General features: G+C 37.8%; 1 protein-coding gene across 2 annotated transcripts in view; it reads right to left on the bottom strand.

The window, feature by feature from the left end:
- Positions 1-1,527: 1,527 nt before the first annotated feature.
- The window catches only part of LRP6 (LDL receptor related protein 6), a 126,920-nt gene continuing 111,106 nt past the window's right edge, over positions 1,528-17,341 (bottom strand). For both annotated transcript variants that reach the window (XM_037514343.2, XM_054696444.1), the window contains exons 18-23: positions 16,595-16,831; positions 15,835-15,945; positions 12,489-12,719; positions 10,546-10,682; positions 9,815-9,912; positions 1,528-6,742 (exon numbers count right to left, since the gene is read on the bottom strand). In XM_037514343.2, the coding sequence (XP_037370240.1) occupies positions 6,448-6,742; positions 9,815-9,912; positions 10,546-10,682; positions 12,489-12,719; positions 15,835-15,945; positions 16,595-16,831 (1,109 nt within the window). In that variant the 3' untranslated portion in view covers positions 1,528-6,447. The remainder of the gene's footprint in view (positions 6,743-9,814; positions 9,913-10,545; positions 10,683-12,488; positions 12,720-15,834; positions 15,946-16,594; positions 16,832-17,341) is intronic.

Genomic DNA, 17,341 nt, shown 5'->3' with positions numbered 1-17,341 from the left:
AGCTGTTAAATAAATAGCAGACATCTTTATCAGACATCTCTTTAAAAGGACCACGTAAAGGAAAAATAACAATGTACTGTGGAGGTTATAATATACATAGAATACAATTTATGACAATAGCAAATAAGCAGGGAGAAATGGAAGTATAATTGGAAGGTTCCATCCTATACGTGATGTTTATAATTACATTTGAAAGTAGATAGTAAAAAATGTGAAATATAAATCTACAAACCACCAAAACATCTATCAACTCACATAAAATTTATAGCTAATCAGACAATAAAGAATGGTAACCAAATGAATCCTGAAAAACTCAATCCAAAAATAAAGCAAGAGGAGAGAAAGGGAAACAAAAGGCGGAAAAGACAAAAAGAGAACAGGTTGATATATTCAGTAAATCCTGTTATCAGTAACCACAATAAATGAAAATGGTCTTAACACCCCAATTTAAAGGCCGAGATTACTGGTTTAGATTTTTTTAAAATCTAGACCTAGTTATATGCAGCCTAAAACCAAACCAATTTATTTATTTTTAAAGATTTATGTATGCACACAAGAACTGGGGTACAGTCCAGAGATGTGGGGGGTGAAAGGATTCACCACAGACAGAGTGGGGAACAGAACAGGCAGATCTACTGAAATACACTGCTGAGGGGAGCAGTGGGCGAGACGGGAGAGGTCTGCTGGCCATGTGGGTAGCTTCCTGGCCGGCCTGGGATAGAACTTGTGCTGCAGTGACTGCAGATTATCTTCATAGTTCTGTGTCTTAACACTTTGCACATCTTTTGGGAGTCCCCAAAACAAACTATTTTAAATATAAAAAGAGAGGGCCTCTCTGGTGGCTCAAGGGGTTAAGTCTCAGCACCATGCTATTGCAGCCAGGGCTGCATGAGTTTGATCCCCAGCTAGGGAGCTACCCACATGGTGCAACAGACTTCTCCTGTTTTGCTTGCTGTGCATGCATGCGTGCACACACACACACACACCGCCCTCGCACTTCTAGCCAATACTCCAGCTCTTGTATGCATAAATCTTTAAAATAAATATAAAAAGACTATTATGTTAAAAAATGATGGGAAAAGATGTACAATAACACTAATGAAAAGAAAAATGGAGTGGCTCTATTAATATCACAGAATTCAGAAGAATATTAATGATAACAAAGGGTTCAATTCATCAAGAGAACGTCATTCCAATGTGTATGAATCTTCCAGTATGTTTTTTCCTGCTACCCTTCAGTTTCATCCTTCCACACTGGGCTCTGCACCAGAAAAAGCAAACTTGAGTTCATGATCATGTCAGAGAAGGGGGATGCTCAGAGCCCACACGTCAGGACTTCTTCCGAAAGCTTACTGAAAACAGGAGCAGTGCTGAACTGTTTCCCTATCATCTGTGCAGCTATAGCTCCTCCAGAACCTCTCTCTTGAGGTAATTTATTCAAACCAAAAAGTAGTGAAACGCAAACGATAAAGATGGACTTTGTTGTGCCTGAAACAACAGTCCATCGTAGCAAAGTAGAAGTGCCTTGTTGAAAAGAAACAACACTCTTTTATTTTTCCACTGTTTTATTATAAAAATCAACATTTCATTTGTTACAGCTCAGCTTATTGTAATAATCAAAATGGGGGTTTATACAAGGTGTTTTTATACAGTTTACAATTAAAGCACTTATTTTACAAAAAGGGGAAGTGAATAGTGGACAAGGGCTGACCAAATGTTGGCCATTAAAATATAAATACATCCTTGCAAAGCACCGTCGTACCAAAGTCCAAGAACAAGAAACACCAGCTGACTTTAAGACAATGACAAAGTTTAAAGCTTAAGAAAAATTTTAAAACACAAAGAAGAAACATCTGAAAGCAGCACCAGATCCTTCACTTGCAAATAAGGTCAGTTCAGCTTAAGCTCCTTGGCAAGCTCTTTACTCTTTTTGAATTTTCCTTACTAACCCTCTAGATACATACAGGGAGCATTAGATGTAATCTGAATTTCTTTGCTCCAGTTTCCTTTTCATATTCATGTTTTGGCATATATATAATATATATATATTCCTGTTTGTTCATGGGACAACAAAAATGGACAGTTAAGCAAAAGCACACAGTCTAATTCTTTGGCGTTAATTTTGGGGAACACACTAAATAATGGTGGGAAATCTAAAAGCTAGTTTTTGCTGGGTTTAGACTCCACTTCTGAATACAAGAAATCACTTAGTTTACAATTCTATTTGTAAAGCCATGAGGATTATTTTCAAAATAAACTTAGGAATAGTTTAAGAATGCCTTAAGACAGAGAAATAGTGTGTCAAGTTTAACAACTGAAGGGAGGTGAAGGTAGTATTTCATTCTAAATTAAACTAGCCCCCTGCTCCCTCCCCTCTAGATAAAGACAAAGTCTAATGAATATCCTGAGGACATGGATTCACAATGCTCATTATTTAAAATTGTTTCAGATTATAAATGTAAAATTTTACATCTAAATCCTTTAAAACTTCGAGAATTCCAAAAGTTAATTTTGAGATTATGAAATGATGCCACCCCAGAAATCAGAAAACACACATGCACTGCCAGTACTTTCTAAATTTATCTGTTAATTCTCTTGGCTCATTTTAGGATTGAGATAAGGAAAGAAATAACAAATGAAATTTCTTGAGCTTAAGAATTCTGAGAACGTTTTAAACTTTTTGGTTAGAAACGTCTTTCTGATGCATTCCACGTCTTTCTGATGCATTCCACGTCATCACCCAGTGTGGGCTCATTTGTGATGCCCAAACATTTCTTGATCAGCTGATACAATCAATACTCATGTCCACACTCCATACTGTATGTGCCTCTCCACACTCGGAAGCACAGCATTTATTCAAATCACAACACATTTGGAGTGTGAAAAGTCCAAGATTTTTGTTTCTGAGCCCTGTTAGGTATGTAATACAAACATACGTAGCTCTTGTGGCAGGCCAATCAATGAAGTGGCAAGGCTTCCCTTGTTAAAAATGAGACAACTTTTAAAAAGACATTTCTAAGAATCCAATCTAGGCACAGGATGAGACACTGAAAGAGCAGCACCTCTGTTCCAGAGCAGCCGACTTGCTTAAGACAAGCCCCTCTGGCTCCAGCAGTCATCTCAGGTAACAGAAGCAATACCATCCAGTAATAGCTGAGGTAAGCCACAGACGCTAACTCTATTCAAATTCTTCACTGATGGGGCTTTGCAGTAAAACAGGGATTACCCCCAACCCCCCAAATTAATCACTACCTGATACAGACGGTGGCTCTCTTTTTAATCTTAATATTGAGTTGGTCTTAGACAAATTAATGACTTCAGAATATTTTTAAAGATGAATACTCATAAAACTGAACTGCTCAAGGCCTCCTAAATTACTAGTCTATACTAGATGAAAATACACTATAGTTTTCATTTGTAAGTACTTATCATTCCTTGAAGACAGTTTTTCTCAAATTATCACAGGGTCAGATATTTCTTGGTGATATATCACGAAGTATTTTCCCATTTAAATTAACTGTAATTTTCTGTTACAGATGTGACAGACTACTACAGAGGGCAAACAAACATCAAAGGCACAATAAAATTTCATGAAAGAAGAAGTTAATATTGAGAAAATGTGCATACACCATTATCTAATTTAAGCAGCAAAATCCCTTGGGCCACTGTTCAGAAGACCAGGGCTCTGCAGGAGCCAACTCCAAAGTTGTAAAAGCTCAGTTATAAAAGATTATTTCAACAGAGAATAATAGCTTGCTGTAGTGCACAGAAAAGTTTGCCATCGTGAACTTCATTTCTCAGATCATTTTAAGTGAGCATGCTTTAAGACAAAGGTTCAAATGAAATACTTTTGTATTTAAGGAACGTAATGACATTTTACTCATTTTTCTCTCTCGGATAATTAATGGAGCAATACACCAAATTTAAACTTTCATTCCCCCCATTTTAAGTTCTCAAATATTTAAGTTTTTAATTTTCAGTTTCTCCAAATAAAGTTCTTTGTTTAATTATCAAGATAGTTTACTGAAGCTTAACTGTCCATGTAACCTAAGGGTCAATAACTCCCTCCTAAATTTTGACAATTCTGTCATTTAAAGGTACTCCCCAAATAAGAATCCATCTCAACTACCCCCGAAAGAGGATTGAGTTTAAGCTGAACTGCCTTCAAATAATTTCAAACAAATTGGCACACAAATTAGTATCTTGCAAGAAGAGGCCACTGCCATTGCAGTATAAGCACTTGGACTGAGATATCACAGACGATAATCTTCTGAGTTCATTATAGTGCACATCAGATAAAGCCCACCAGAGAAAGATGCACATCAAAAAATGTAAACATAGAGAATTCTCAAATTCTAGCCGATACCCAGTTATTGCTGAGCTATCCATCTTCATTTAGCATCAAGGGCCCCCATGTGTCCCAGAACACAACTTTCCATGTCCGTTTATGTTAAGACTGTGAGGAGAGCACTTCGTTCAGTCAACAGGAGGAGTTAATGCTTGTCTGACTGAAATGCAAGACACTGATGGATTACCATTTATTTATATGCAAAATCAAGTGCACCTGATGGTGTCCCCACAATCTAAAACCCCGTTTTCTCCACTCTGAAAAGTCTGTTTAGGTATTCAACTGCTTAGTTACTTCACGTCTGCCAAAAGTCTAAATCCTTCTGTTGTTTTCTCTTGGGCCCTGAAATCCAGAAAGGCCTCAGCAACACAGAATACAAAAAAACAAAATACACACATACACATTCAACAATTAACTGATCAACATCTGTTAAGGTAAAAATACATTAGTTCAAAAACACATTCAATTTTAGCAGAGAAGTGCTGGAAACTTGTAAATAGCAGGAAATGAATTTCTGACAGGGTGGCAGAGAAGTGCTGGAATCACTGCACCCTGAGAGCTGAAGATGTAGCAGCCCTGGAACTGTGCACTCAGGCAGCTCACACAGAGCCTTCCATTATTCCGTCCACCCAAGTTCTGACAGCTGAGAAGTTAACAGTTTGCCTTTACCTTCAATCTCTATTGTTAAATTTGTTTAAATTATCTATTCCATAATGAGATAAAGAGAGAGCACACATAAAAATATATGAGGCCATTATAAGGAGAATCTGTGGAAATCTGAAAACTAACATTCACAGTGGGTAACAGAAAGATATTAAACTCATGTCACACATTAGAAGAGGTATGTATGTAGACATCATTTGGAGAAAAAATTGGCCTAAGAACATGAAAATGTCAAAAATAGTTAATAAAGGGAAAACCTAATGATACAATAAAATCTCTTTTTAAATAGATTGCCTCTAACAAGAACATATTTAAAAGTTTTACTAGGCGAAAAATATATAAAAATGATTTCATATTGTGATATTATATGCTGAAAGTACTGCAAGGATATATGATTAATTTACATAAAAAACAACAGTTAAATTTATAATTCTTAAACGTCTATATGTATTGTAAAAAGACATTTTAATGAGCATTAGAACAATCTTGGAAGTAAAGAGGAGCAATAATATGTCTAACCTTTGACCATTATGCAAAACAGCAGTGACACTGAAGAGCTGAACCTACTGGGTAATGGAGTTAGTAGGAAAATTAAAATGAAACCTTAATTTAGGAAATTCCGTCTAATCAATCCTCAAAAGAAAAACCTTGACTAAGTCCTATCTTCAAAGCTGCCAGGGGAGGAAGCAAGATGGAAACACCTAAAGGAAACAATCCTTTTTTGACAGAGGTGTGGGCTCTACAGCAGGGACAGAAGACTTGCACATAGAAACGGCCCCCAGCCTCTTACCAGACAGCTGATCTCTCCCACAATAGCAACACCTCTGCCTTCCTCACTAAAATTGTTGGGATTCCTAGAGAAAACAAAGCCCTTTGTCTGAGTTTAGCATTATTTCTTTTTTTTCTTCTCATGATTTCTTAGACATAATTGCCCTCAAATGTAAATTAACATGAAGGCTTTTTGGCTACTTCCAAGTATTATGGTTTGCTGCTCTGAGATGGACACTTTCTTCTCCCAGTACTACTTTGTTGTTTCTTGGGTTTGTTGTTGTCGTGTGGTTTTTGGTATCAAAAACGGCCAGACATTCCTGGTCAGTGATGCCTTTATTATTCCTGTTTCCTCTGTACTCAGTCACTTCACTGGGTTTAAGGCATGCTTTGTGTATTTAGTTTTGTAAAAATAAAACTTTTAGTACAAATTTATTTTTTATACAAATTTTTATGGCACAAGCAGCAAATTTGCTGTTTTAAGAAAATATATAAATATCCTTTTCTTCTGTACAAATATCTCCAGTATTCCCTACCCCATTTATAATTTTTAACTGTACATGGTCTGCCTCACCCTTCTCTAATAGCTCCCTCCCCCCCTCCAGATCTCAACCAAATTTGTATTTACATTTTTGTGTTGGAGGCAGTCAGAGGAGGAGGGCCCCTCCTCAGGAGGAGTCTGTACAGGGAGAGGGTGGTGGTGGGTAGAGGTGATGCGAGTAGCTCCTCTCTGTGTATGGAGAAGGTGGGCAGCTTTCATAGTTCTCTTCTGCTGACAAGTACTGGCTTCGCGGTGTGGGAGGTGGCGGCACAGGCTCTGAGTCATAGTTCAAGTCACTCGTGTAGCCCTTGGCTGTCGCCACGGAGGTCATTCTCCGGCTGGGAGCATAGTCACTGTCACACACATCTGTGCTGCAGGGTGTGGTGGGGGGAGCAAAGTGCCGGTAACTGTATGGCCTGTAGCTGGTATAGGGAGGAAATCAGGAGAGAGTTAGTTTCATAGGAAAGTGACTTTCCCCTTGGAATACCAGAGGTACTGGATGTAAGTTTCACTGAGAAGCTAGCAAGTTTTCAATGGCAGACTGGAGGAAGGGAGCATCTATTTTATGTCTGCAAATAAAACATGGCTAGAGGGGATTAAAATCAGACAGGACGGGAATGCACAGTGACTTCAATCTAGTTTCTGGATATGTAAAATATCTTTGTTAAACTCTATCACAGAATAAAAGAACTATTCAAAAGTTGTACTTCATGGTCAACTTTCAAAAATCTCCATTACACATTCTGCATTTAGTCTATGTAGTAAGTCTCACTCATTTCTGCAGTTCCATGGTTTCAGAAGAATGGGTCTTTGTATATTTAACACTCTCAAACAAGTTAGTATTCCCACAAAGTTCTTTAACTACACTATAATTTACCTCATGAATAATTCAATGATGCCTGAAAATTTCATCCTCTCTTTAAAACACAAATATTGTATAATACAGACTGAATTTTGGTAGGCAGCCTAAAGGGCTTATCTGTCATTACTGTTACTATCAGCAACTGTTACGATTACTAAAGGAAGCTGCCATGGTTTGAGGGAGGAAGCATGATATCCTAAGAGGGGATTTAGATGAACATTAAAATAATAAATTCTAAATAGCCATGTAAGACCAGCAAAATTTCTCGTATCTCAGACACCTATTTTTTTTACACTTGTTTATCTACCTTTTTGAGTAATCTATACCTGTTGATCAAGTTTATAGCATGGTTAACTGAAGGAAAAAATCATTGGAAAGAGGAATGTACTAGTGAAAGTAAGAGGTGACTTAAGAGTGTGGGCTTATCTATCATTCCTACTTGTATCTGTAACTTTTTTTTTTTAAAGATTTATTTATTTATTTATACAAGCACTGGGTACAGTCAGAAGCGCAGAAGGGTGAGAGAATTTACCAGAGCCAGAGCAGGGAGCAGAGCAGGCAGAAGAACCGAAGTACACTGCTGAGGGGAGCAGCAGGCGGCAGGAGAGGTCTGCGCCACCATGTGGGACCCTCCTCCGGTGGTCGGGGAGCAGCCGGGGATGGAACCGGTGCTGCAGAGGCTGCAGGCAGCTTCACAATCCAGCGCTCAACCGCTGCGCCACGGGGGAGGCCCTACCTGTAACTTCTTATACCACTTATATTCTAAGTATGGTCAAGTTATGTCCTATTTATCTCAATCAAGATTTACTCATACACTTTTACAACAAGCAAAGTGCCTACAAGAGAAGGCCAAGAGAAAGTGTGACACTGAAGTTACAACTGATAAACACCCAGTGACAGAGTGCCACAGGTAATGTCCCAGATACAAACCACTGGATACCAATTAGGGCCTGCCTCAAAAGAAACGTCTGCCAAGGGAACACAAGTTACATGGCCTGCCGAGCAGGTTTCTCGAGCGTTTTTTTTTTTCCTTTACTGCCAATATTGACATGATGTCATAGCATATTTTAGACCTTATCTTTCTTCCATCAGGTGTTGAGCCTGGGTGAGATTTCTTGGCTCAACATTTAAAAGATCCAACACTTCCATTTTCATGAGGGGAAAAGAAAAACAGGGGAAAATGGGAACAGGATTAACAAAAATCTCAACAAATGATAAAAAGTTTGACTCAGAAGAAACAGAAAGTGGGCTTAATTTGAGACATGGATAATGATTAAATAAGAATTATTTTTGATGTAATTGTGTTTATTTTAATCAGCGTTTCATTCAAATTAAAATAATTTTTTAAGAGAAAATTTCAGGTCATCCCTTTTGTTTCTCTAATTTTCAGGGTTTTGCTCATCTGTTTTGGCTTTTTAGAGCAAACTTGTGGCAAGGAAAGCAACCTTTACAATAAAAACAATCAGTTCAATGGCAAGCCTATCTCAAATAGACTTACCTACAAACTTAGGTGAGAATTCTGAATAAGATATTCTAAGCAGTTTCCAACTGATTTCTACACATCTATAAGGTTCTATCACAGTCACCTGGAGTACCAGGCAACACTTTATTATCTAGAAGATCAACAGACACTTGAGTATTGTCAATAACGCTGGGCACTAAGTGTTTAGACATGGTGTCAATCTGTTAGCTTTCTGCTGGCCTTTCAAGTAAGATGGAAGAGTCAAGATGACACATTAGAAATTATCCTGCTCAATAAGCTCCAGATTCACAAAGCAGCACAAAGGTCTGTTTCCCCCTTTGTGTCTTACATTTCATGTATTTTAGTGAATCATGATTTATTCCATGTAACTACACAAGAAATCTTTTATTGCAGACCATAGTAACATGTATGAGCAACAGCTGAAATTCAGTTTCTCTCAACTTCTTTCAAATTCTGTGCCCTAAATGCTCTCAACAATCCAAACCACAGCATTACGCTAATACTCCACTCTCAGGCTATCAATCTAACCAAATCTGAATATTCACCTATTTTGAAATTAGCTGCTTTTCCTTAGAATACTGCCAAAGTCAGGGGGTTCTAACTTACTACTCTAAAAGCCAAGATCTGGGACTTCTTAAAAAAATGTATAACGTTGGGCCTCCCCTGTGGCGCAGCGGTTGAGCGCTGGGTTGCGAAGCTGCCCGCGGCCTCTGCGGTGCCGGTTCGATCCCCGGCTGCTCCCCGGCCACCAGAGGAGGGTCCCGCCCGCATGGCGCGCAGACCTCTCCTGCCGCCCGCTGCTCCCCTCAGCAGTGTACTTCGGTCCTTCTGCCTGCTCTGCTCCCCGCTCTGGCTCTGGTGAATTCTCTCACCCTCCCGCGCTTCTGACTGTACCCAGTGCATGTATAAACAAAACAAACAAATAAATAAAATAAATAAATAAAATATGCCTCTATTTTAAAAAAAAAAAAAATGTATAATGTTCTCAAGGAAACAGACCTGTGGCTGGGCAATGTCAGCATTACCAAAACAAGATGCCTCTTCTCTCTGGGGACCATCATCTACTCATGCAGGGCTACACAAGCCCACAACTAGAATATTTCCTTCTCATAAATATTTTGACTTATATTAAAGGAGGATGTGAATTACCTGTAGGACCTATGAGTGGAAGGGCTATTTGAAGAATAACCAAATTCCATAGTATAATGTGATCGCTCTGTGGCTGGGGATGGTGGAGGATTCAAAATCTAAAAGAAAAAATAATTAAAGTATTAAAATAACAATAGTCTATCCCAGAAGGAGACTATCAGACTTTCTTTCAACTTATCCTTCTTCATCTCTACTTATATTGCCTTCCTTCTACTATACTATTTACACGATCCTTCCTTCCAAAGAGTAAACCTCAAACAGTATTTTAGAATTGTTGCTCCCCATTCTTTAAGACACAATTTCTTCATGACTAAACAGTACATGGTAGTGAGAAGGAAATCTATAATCTGCAAGTCACTGGTTTAAGTTCAGTACAGCTAGGTTCTGCATATTTTCAAATTATAAATGTTTAGAGAAAAACTAGAGACTCAGGAGAAACTCTAGGTGTGTCCCTTTTGGGAGGTCCTATTCAATAGTTCTACTTTTTACCTGAAATATGATATTAAAGTCAACAGAGTTCAGATACACTGGTTATTACACAGTAAACTCAAAGATTTATAACTGCTAACACTGTGGTGGTAAATCCTTTTTTGCCTTATCGCCTCTAAGAGATATGCCTAACTTCTGTACTAAAAACCTTTTTACTTTTACCATCGCTGAATAACTACATTTAAATGCATTAAGAATGTAAGATCCTATTTATCTTATACAAAGGAAAACAGATTGCATACCGCAGGGAAATAAGTGCCTTTGGTGCTTGAAGAACTACTTGATGATGCTCCTGTGACATGAGCTCGGTCATAAGGGGGTCCACTGCTTCCCCCCATGATACTGAGAGAACTGATCATTGATTTACCCCGAGACATTCCTAAAATAAATGAGGATAAAAACTGAAGATAAGATCTACAAAAATACATGAAGTAATAATTTTATTCAATATCAGGATTACAAATACCAATAGCCAAAACAGTATGATTTTAAAACATGTTATGTCCTTTTCCCAATAATAACAAGAAACATTTAAGGGAGGATTAAGGGTATCACAGAGAGGTGAATATTTCCACGTAAGCTGACAGAGAACAAGGCCAAGAATAGCTCCCATGTTTCCCTTCTCAGGATGGAAGCAGAACTCTTCAAAATGAGAGGTTTTAAATCCCTCAGAGGATCTGAGAAAATAAGGGACCATGGAGAGTGGAAATTGCAAAGCAGAATAGATTAAACAATAGATTTGCTCAAAAGGAAACTAAAACCTTTTTAAGGACCTAAATAAAATGTATGGAAGATTATTTCTTAATCTGCTGGATGCAACTGTTGGAGTCACAACCATGAATGCTAAAAAAGGAAATTCTACTTTTTTCCAAGTGACTTCCCAAATTCCATTAACTGAAAATAGGTATGGCCAAAAGGAATCATTATAACAATTTAAAAAAATGCCTGTTTGCTTAGAGTTACACCCAGAGTAAGTTCTTATTTTCAGAGGGCTTTTGCCTGACACTTCCTGCATATTCACCAAAAGAAAGGCTTCTTTTCACTGAGGGCACCAAAAATTTGAAAGTCATACCTTCCCATAGCAATATGGTCTACCCAAGTACAGAACTGGTTCCCTGGGTATGCCTACACAAATGGCTCACTGTCAGCATCTGAAGTTAGGAGAAAACGCAAGACAGTATTTCCTTTCCAGTTATCACCCAATTTATTTCCGTATCTTTGTTTCCTAAAAAGAAATCTGAATCTATTTTCTGACCACCTCTAATATTGGGCTCAATACTACTGAGGCCCCCTCCTAGCGAACCTAAAGTATTTGTGGCTTATGATATTTTCACCAAAGAATCGGTGATGTACCTTCAGTACAGTGCATCCTGAAACTGTCAGAAGGGCCTATTCCTGTTATTTGCTTTATATCCTTTGGCAATTTCCACCAAACCATACCCAAAGTTTTCCGTGCTAAAAGTAAAAGAGAACATCTGTTCTTTTAATATTTATTTATTTATTTATACATACATACAAGAACCGGGGCACAGGCCAGATGCGCGGGAGGGTGAGAGGACTCACCAGAGACAGAGCGGGGAACAGAACAGGCAGACTGATTGAAATATACTGCTGAGGGGAGCAGCGGGCGAGACAGGAGAGGTCTGCTGCGCCATGTGGGGCCCTCGCCAGCCGGCCAGGACTGAACCAGCATTGCAGAGGCTGTGGACAGCTTCACAGCGCTGTGCTCAACCGCCTGCGCCACCAGGGAAGGCCCCTTTTAATATTTTAAACTCAAAGTAGTTTTTTTTTTTTTTAAAGGATTTATTTATTTATATGTAGAAGAACTGGAATGTAGGCTAGAGTGCAAAGGGTGAGAGGATTCACCAGAGACAGAGTGGGGAGCAGAACACGCAGACTTACTGAAATACACCTCGGAGGGGAGCAGCAGGCGCAAAAAAGAGAGGAGCAGCAGGCGCGAAAAAGAGAAGTCTGCTGAGTCATATGTGGGTCAGCTTCCTGGCCAGAGATCCAACTCAGGCCTTAGTGGTGATAGGGTGACAGTGCTGAGATTTAACCCCTAGGCCACCAGGGAGGCCCAAAGCAGTTCAGTTTGAAGTGGAATTTAGGCGTTATCCATTTTCCATAATAGAAACTTGGCAATCTTGCCAGAACCTAAGACTTGATTCTCAATGGATAAACTCACCTGGAAGAGATCCTGACAAAGAACTTGGGTGTGGCACATAACCAAGGGGCACAGAAGCTGGTCCATGAACTACATAGTCATTAGTCATGGTTTCCCCATCTCCCTTCATACGTGGACACAACATCCTCTGGCAGATAAAGTATATGGTTCCAGATACAAAAATGGTGACAATTACTCCAATAACTGAGCCAACTGTATTGGTGGCCTGTGGTGCTGGCTCCTCAGTTGGGTCTAAAAATAGAAAATACAGTGGAGTTACATAACAGAAAAATAAATGTAGACTTGAAAAAAAGGCAATAAAAAATGGGACATCTATCAAAATGTGAGGCTAATCAAGATAACTCCATTTTTAAAAATAAGTATGTCGATACCATGACCCATGGTTATATGGATAACATCATCATTAGGAATTAAAGCAAACTATCCTTAAGTGAAGACAGAAATAAAACACATTGGGAAGTATAATTATAAATTAATGGGAAAAAGATGTTAAGGGAATTAGAGATTTAAATACCATTATAAAGATTTAAATACATAAATAAATAAAATCTATCCGACTTTATTCTACATATCATGTAACAATCAACAAGGTTATTTTGGAATCGCAGGCAAAATTTTTGAGCCAGATGGAAGAGCCTAGAAAGTTATCAAATGTTCTACCTGGAATTGTGAGGAAGCCAAAAGCAGCCCAGAGCTTGATTTTAGATTTGCAAAGTGACATTTCGGCCTGGCAAGGGAAATGAAAAGCTAAAGATGAGCATCAGTTCTCAGGCCCAATAGGCTGTTGCCTTTAGGGTGAGTTTAGCTGAGGGCCAGGAACACAAAGTCTGAGACCAGAGAACTTGAAGACTCAAAAAGAAAGGACAGAGCTCTAGAGAAAGACCCTGCCCATAGCATCTACCTTCACCCAACCTCTGGGCTATCTGAGGCCTTAGAAGCAGGGAACATCAATGTTACAGACAGCAGGAAACAGCAAACCAGCTCATCAAATTAGAGCACTGCTCTTCTGTTAAGAGGGAAAATCCTTCCATTCTGAATGACTATAACTCAGGTGAAAGCCTGAATTAAAAACCTTCCTTCAACTCCATTTTATCTCAGATTTTCTATCCACATAACCCTTTAAGTGCAGGTGCTTCCCACAGCTCTGTCTGCCACTTGCCTTTTTCTTCCTCTACTTACTCTCTGGGAGATTTCACCCACTGCCTCAGCTTTGGAATTAATAAACTGAAGAGCTCAAATCTCCTCTTGAGCTGCAGACCCATGTAGCCAACAACTCTCTAAACAGCTTCAACAGGATACCCCACAGGCAACTTCACGCCCAAAGTGAACAGTCACCATATTCTGTCATTTTTCCTTGATTCCAGGGGCAAAGCCAATCATAAATAAATGATGGTGCTATGGCGAATTAAAGGCATTTAAATTAAATTTAAAATAGAAATAAATTAAAATCTACAGTGGCCAAACATTCATCTGAAGTCAAGATGTACAATGGTACTACTTCAGTTTTCAAACTCTGTTCTATATTCTAGTTAATGACCCGTCACTCAATGGTGTATGTGAGTGAACCTAAACCTATCAACTATAGCCAGTAGTTACCAAACACTTTTTATTATATTTTGATATAACTCTGAAACCTATTGCCTCCTTTCCACACCACTGCTCCTTTTGATTTAAATCTTCATCTTCTACCTGAACTACAATAGTCTCCTAATCATTTTTAAATTATAGGCTGCAAGTCATTAGATGTTGAAAACAATTTAATGGGGTGCAACCAGCATTTAAAAATAGGCAATGTCAGAATACACACTACATAATGGGAGTAAACACTGTTGCATGGCAGTTTTGTTCCTTTATGTGTACACCCACATCTTTACATATCTTTTGATGTGGTCAAAAAGTTTGAAAGCAACCAATCTAACCGATTTCCCTGCCAATAATCTTATCACCTCCAATGCGTCTGCTTTACAGCTTTCATAATCATGCAGCCATGCCAATCTTAAGCTCGTCAAAGATTCTCCATTGTCTGGAATACTGTGTAGCCTCTTCAGATGAAAAGCAAAGTCCTTTATGATTTTACTTTTATGTATGCTATATGTGACAGCCTTCAAGATGTAGCCTATGTTTTGGTAGCTCCATTTATAAGTAGTTTCCCAAAGGTTCCTGATGCGTTCTGCTTTTCAACAGGGTATTCCCTCTGCCTAGAATACAGTGTCTCTGCGTATGTGCAAAATTAATACTATGTATTGATCAACACCCCATTTAACACTTTTTTCCTAAGAAATCGTCCTTTATGAACTTTATCTTTTTTCCTAGGATTTGATTGTTCTCTCCTTTGTGCTACTACTAGTTTAAAGATCTATTATCACACATTTAATATCACTTATCCCATTCCTTCATTAATAATAGCTATCATAAGCCAAGCTATATGTTTTATACATATTATCAATGAATATTTTTATAAGCACCAGGACAAATATTATTAACTTTAAAGATGAAGATACTATGGTTGATCAAGACCAAATAAAGTGCTTGTAAGAAGTGGCACTATGATTCACATCCGTCTCTGCCTGGCTTTGAAACTGCTATCTTTCTACTAACTCAACCACAGAGGACTTTGAGAAACTTGGTGCAGGTACTATGTCCTCAGCACACAGCAGGTATTCAATCTGTTGAATAAATGAATGGATCCTAAAAGTATTAGTGGATATTCCACTTGAATTTTGTAAAAATGCCATCTGAAAGTATATTAAGGGTTTTTAAATGACCTTTAACTAAAATTCTATTAAATCAGTTCTGACAGGGTAAATTTGGCTTAATTACATTCAGTATTAAGTTTCTGAATTTGGGCTATATTTTATGTCAGGGTATTGGTAGTAGTCATGAACCTTGATAAACTGTAGGCTCTTCGGTCTAGGGTCTCCAGGCCTAAGGGTTAAAAACTGGCCCAAGTATCCTCAAGTTTCATTTTATGGAAGCAACCAAAGTCACCAACAAACTGTTGGAAACACATCAATAAAAATAAGGGAGACCACTAAATATCAACTAATGTTCAGAAACTAAGTTTAGACCACTAGTTGATTTCCATGTATCTGAACTTTTGTTGTGGCAAAAAGTGATTATTCTTTTCTAATGTTTTACTAAATGTTTCTGTGGAAATTTTTCAGTGTATAAAAAAGCAGCAGTCTTTAAAAAAATATTAAAAATAAAACAAAACTCCTGCTACAAATAATTAGCTTAATATTAATACTTTTTTATTAATAAGGAAATATTGACTATAAGTGAACATTACACATTAAAATTATTATTAAAATTCTCAAGGGTAGTACCCAAGGTTATTACTACTTACAACAATCCAGTTCATCTGATTTATCACTGCAATCCACGTTATGATCACATTTCTTGTGTTTTCCAATGCACTGCCCATTGGCACAGCGGAACTGATCAATTAAACAAAGCACTGGGGAAAAAATGCGAACAGTTTTCTTATTTTTACTATCATGTAAAGTCAATCTCTGGCAAGGGTCAAAAAGTGCTTTTAGATAGAACTTAAAAATTATTCTCTGGGTATTTCCATTGATAGAAAAGAGTAGAAAAAAGAATTCAACAGGAAATTTCCCATTTTGTTTTTTGCATTACAAATCATTTTATACAGATAATTCTATTAAGGAATTAAAAAATTTTACATGCATTTCTAGACATTGAAAAATTATCTAGAAAACCTGCTGATTTGCTTGGCTGTAGTTTTTTTTTTTTTTTTTTTTTTTGAAGCAATGTTAGAGGTTAGTAGAATAAAGCAGAACATAAGAAAACTATCCTAAACTATAATAAACAAACCCAACAGTTCTAACTTCAGTGGAAAGGAGAACTATTTTTATATACTGGAGGTCTAATGCTTTGGCCACATTTCTCAATTTTCAAAGTTTATTAACATGTGCAAGCCTTATGCACATTAAGTGAATTAAAACAGTAATTTGAAAATGCTACTACGCTTAAAACATAATAAAGTACAATGTACGTGAACAACTCTAAATCTACCACTGAGTCAAAGTAATACTATGAATTTCAAACAACTTAACAGAAAAAGAACTACATAACCATTTGGATACCTTCACAGTTCTTCTCATCTGATTTATCCTGACAGTTTGCATCTCCATTGCATCGGAGGGCACCGTCGATACACTGCCCGCTGGCACACTGGAACTGGGACTCTGAGCAGACAGGACAATTTAGCTCATCACTGTGGTCTTCACATTCAGTAAACCCATCGCACCTCCAAGCCACAGGGATACAGTCAATTTCCCCCGTGAAACAAGTAAACTGCTGCGGAGAACATGTTGGGGGTTCTTCAGGTAAACAGGCAGAGGGAGTAACAAAAACACATAATAGTCAGCAGAAGAACAAACACACCCAAGTAAAGCACATTTAATAATTAACAGATACAAAACACTTTATAATAGATATAATTTGTAAACTACCTCGTCTAATTAGAAAAAAGGCACAATTTTTATACTACTTCATTTATATTCACTATCTTGCAAAATGTAAGGAAGAAGCTTTCTCATATTGTAATTCAAGTAGGATTATTATATTTGCAATCCTTTATAATTTCATATGTATCTTAGGATAAGCACTACATCATCAACCTCCATATATTTTAAATTAGCCTAGAATTCCTAAGTTTTAGCTTTGAGGTTCTCAAAAAGTGACCCATTAATCCATGGGAGTCCCAAGACTTTTTTCAGGAGATTCATACGTCAAAATTATTTTAGAATAATATGTAGATGTCACGTGCCATTCTCACAGCATTTGCACTGGTGCCACAAAAGAAATGGTGGTTAATACTGTTGGCACCT

Source organism: Talpa occidentalis, unplaced genomic scaffold (genome assembly GCF_014898055.3).
Source record: "Talpa occidentalis isolate TD23 unplaced genomic scaffold, MPIMG_talOcc4v2.1 talOcc4.16, whole genome shotgun sequence".
Taxonomy (NCBI): Eukaryota; Metazoa; Chordata; class Mammalia; order Eulipotyphla; family Talpidae; genus Talpa; species Talpa occidentalis.
This window is presented reverse-complemented; position numbering and strand designations above follow the sequence as displayed.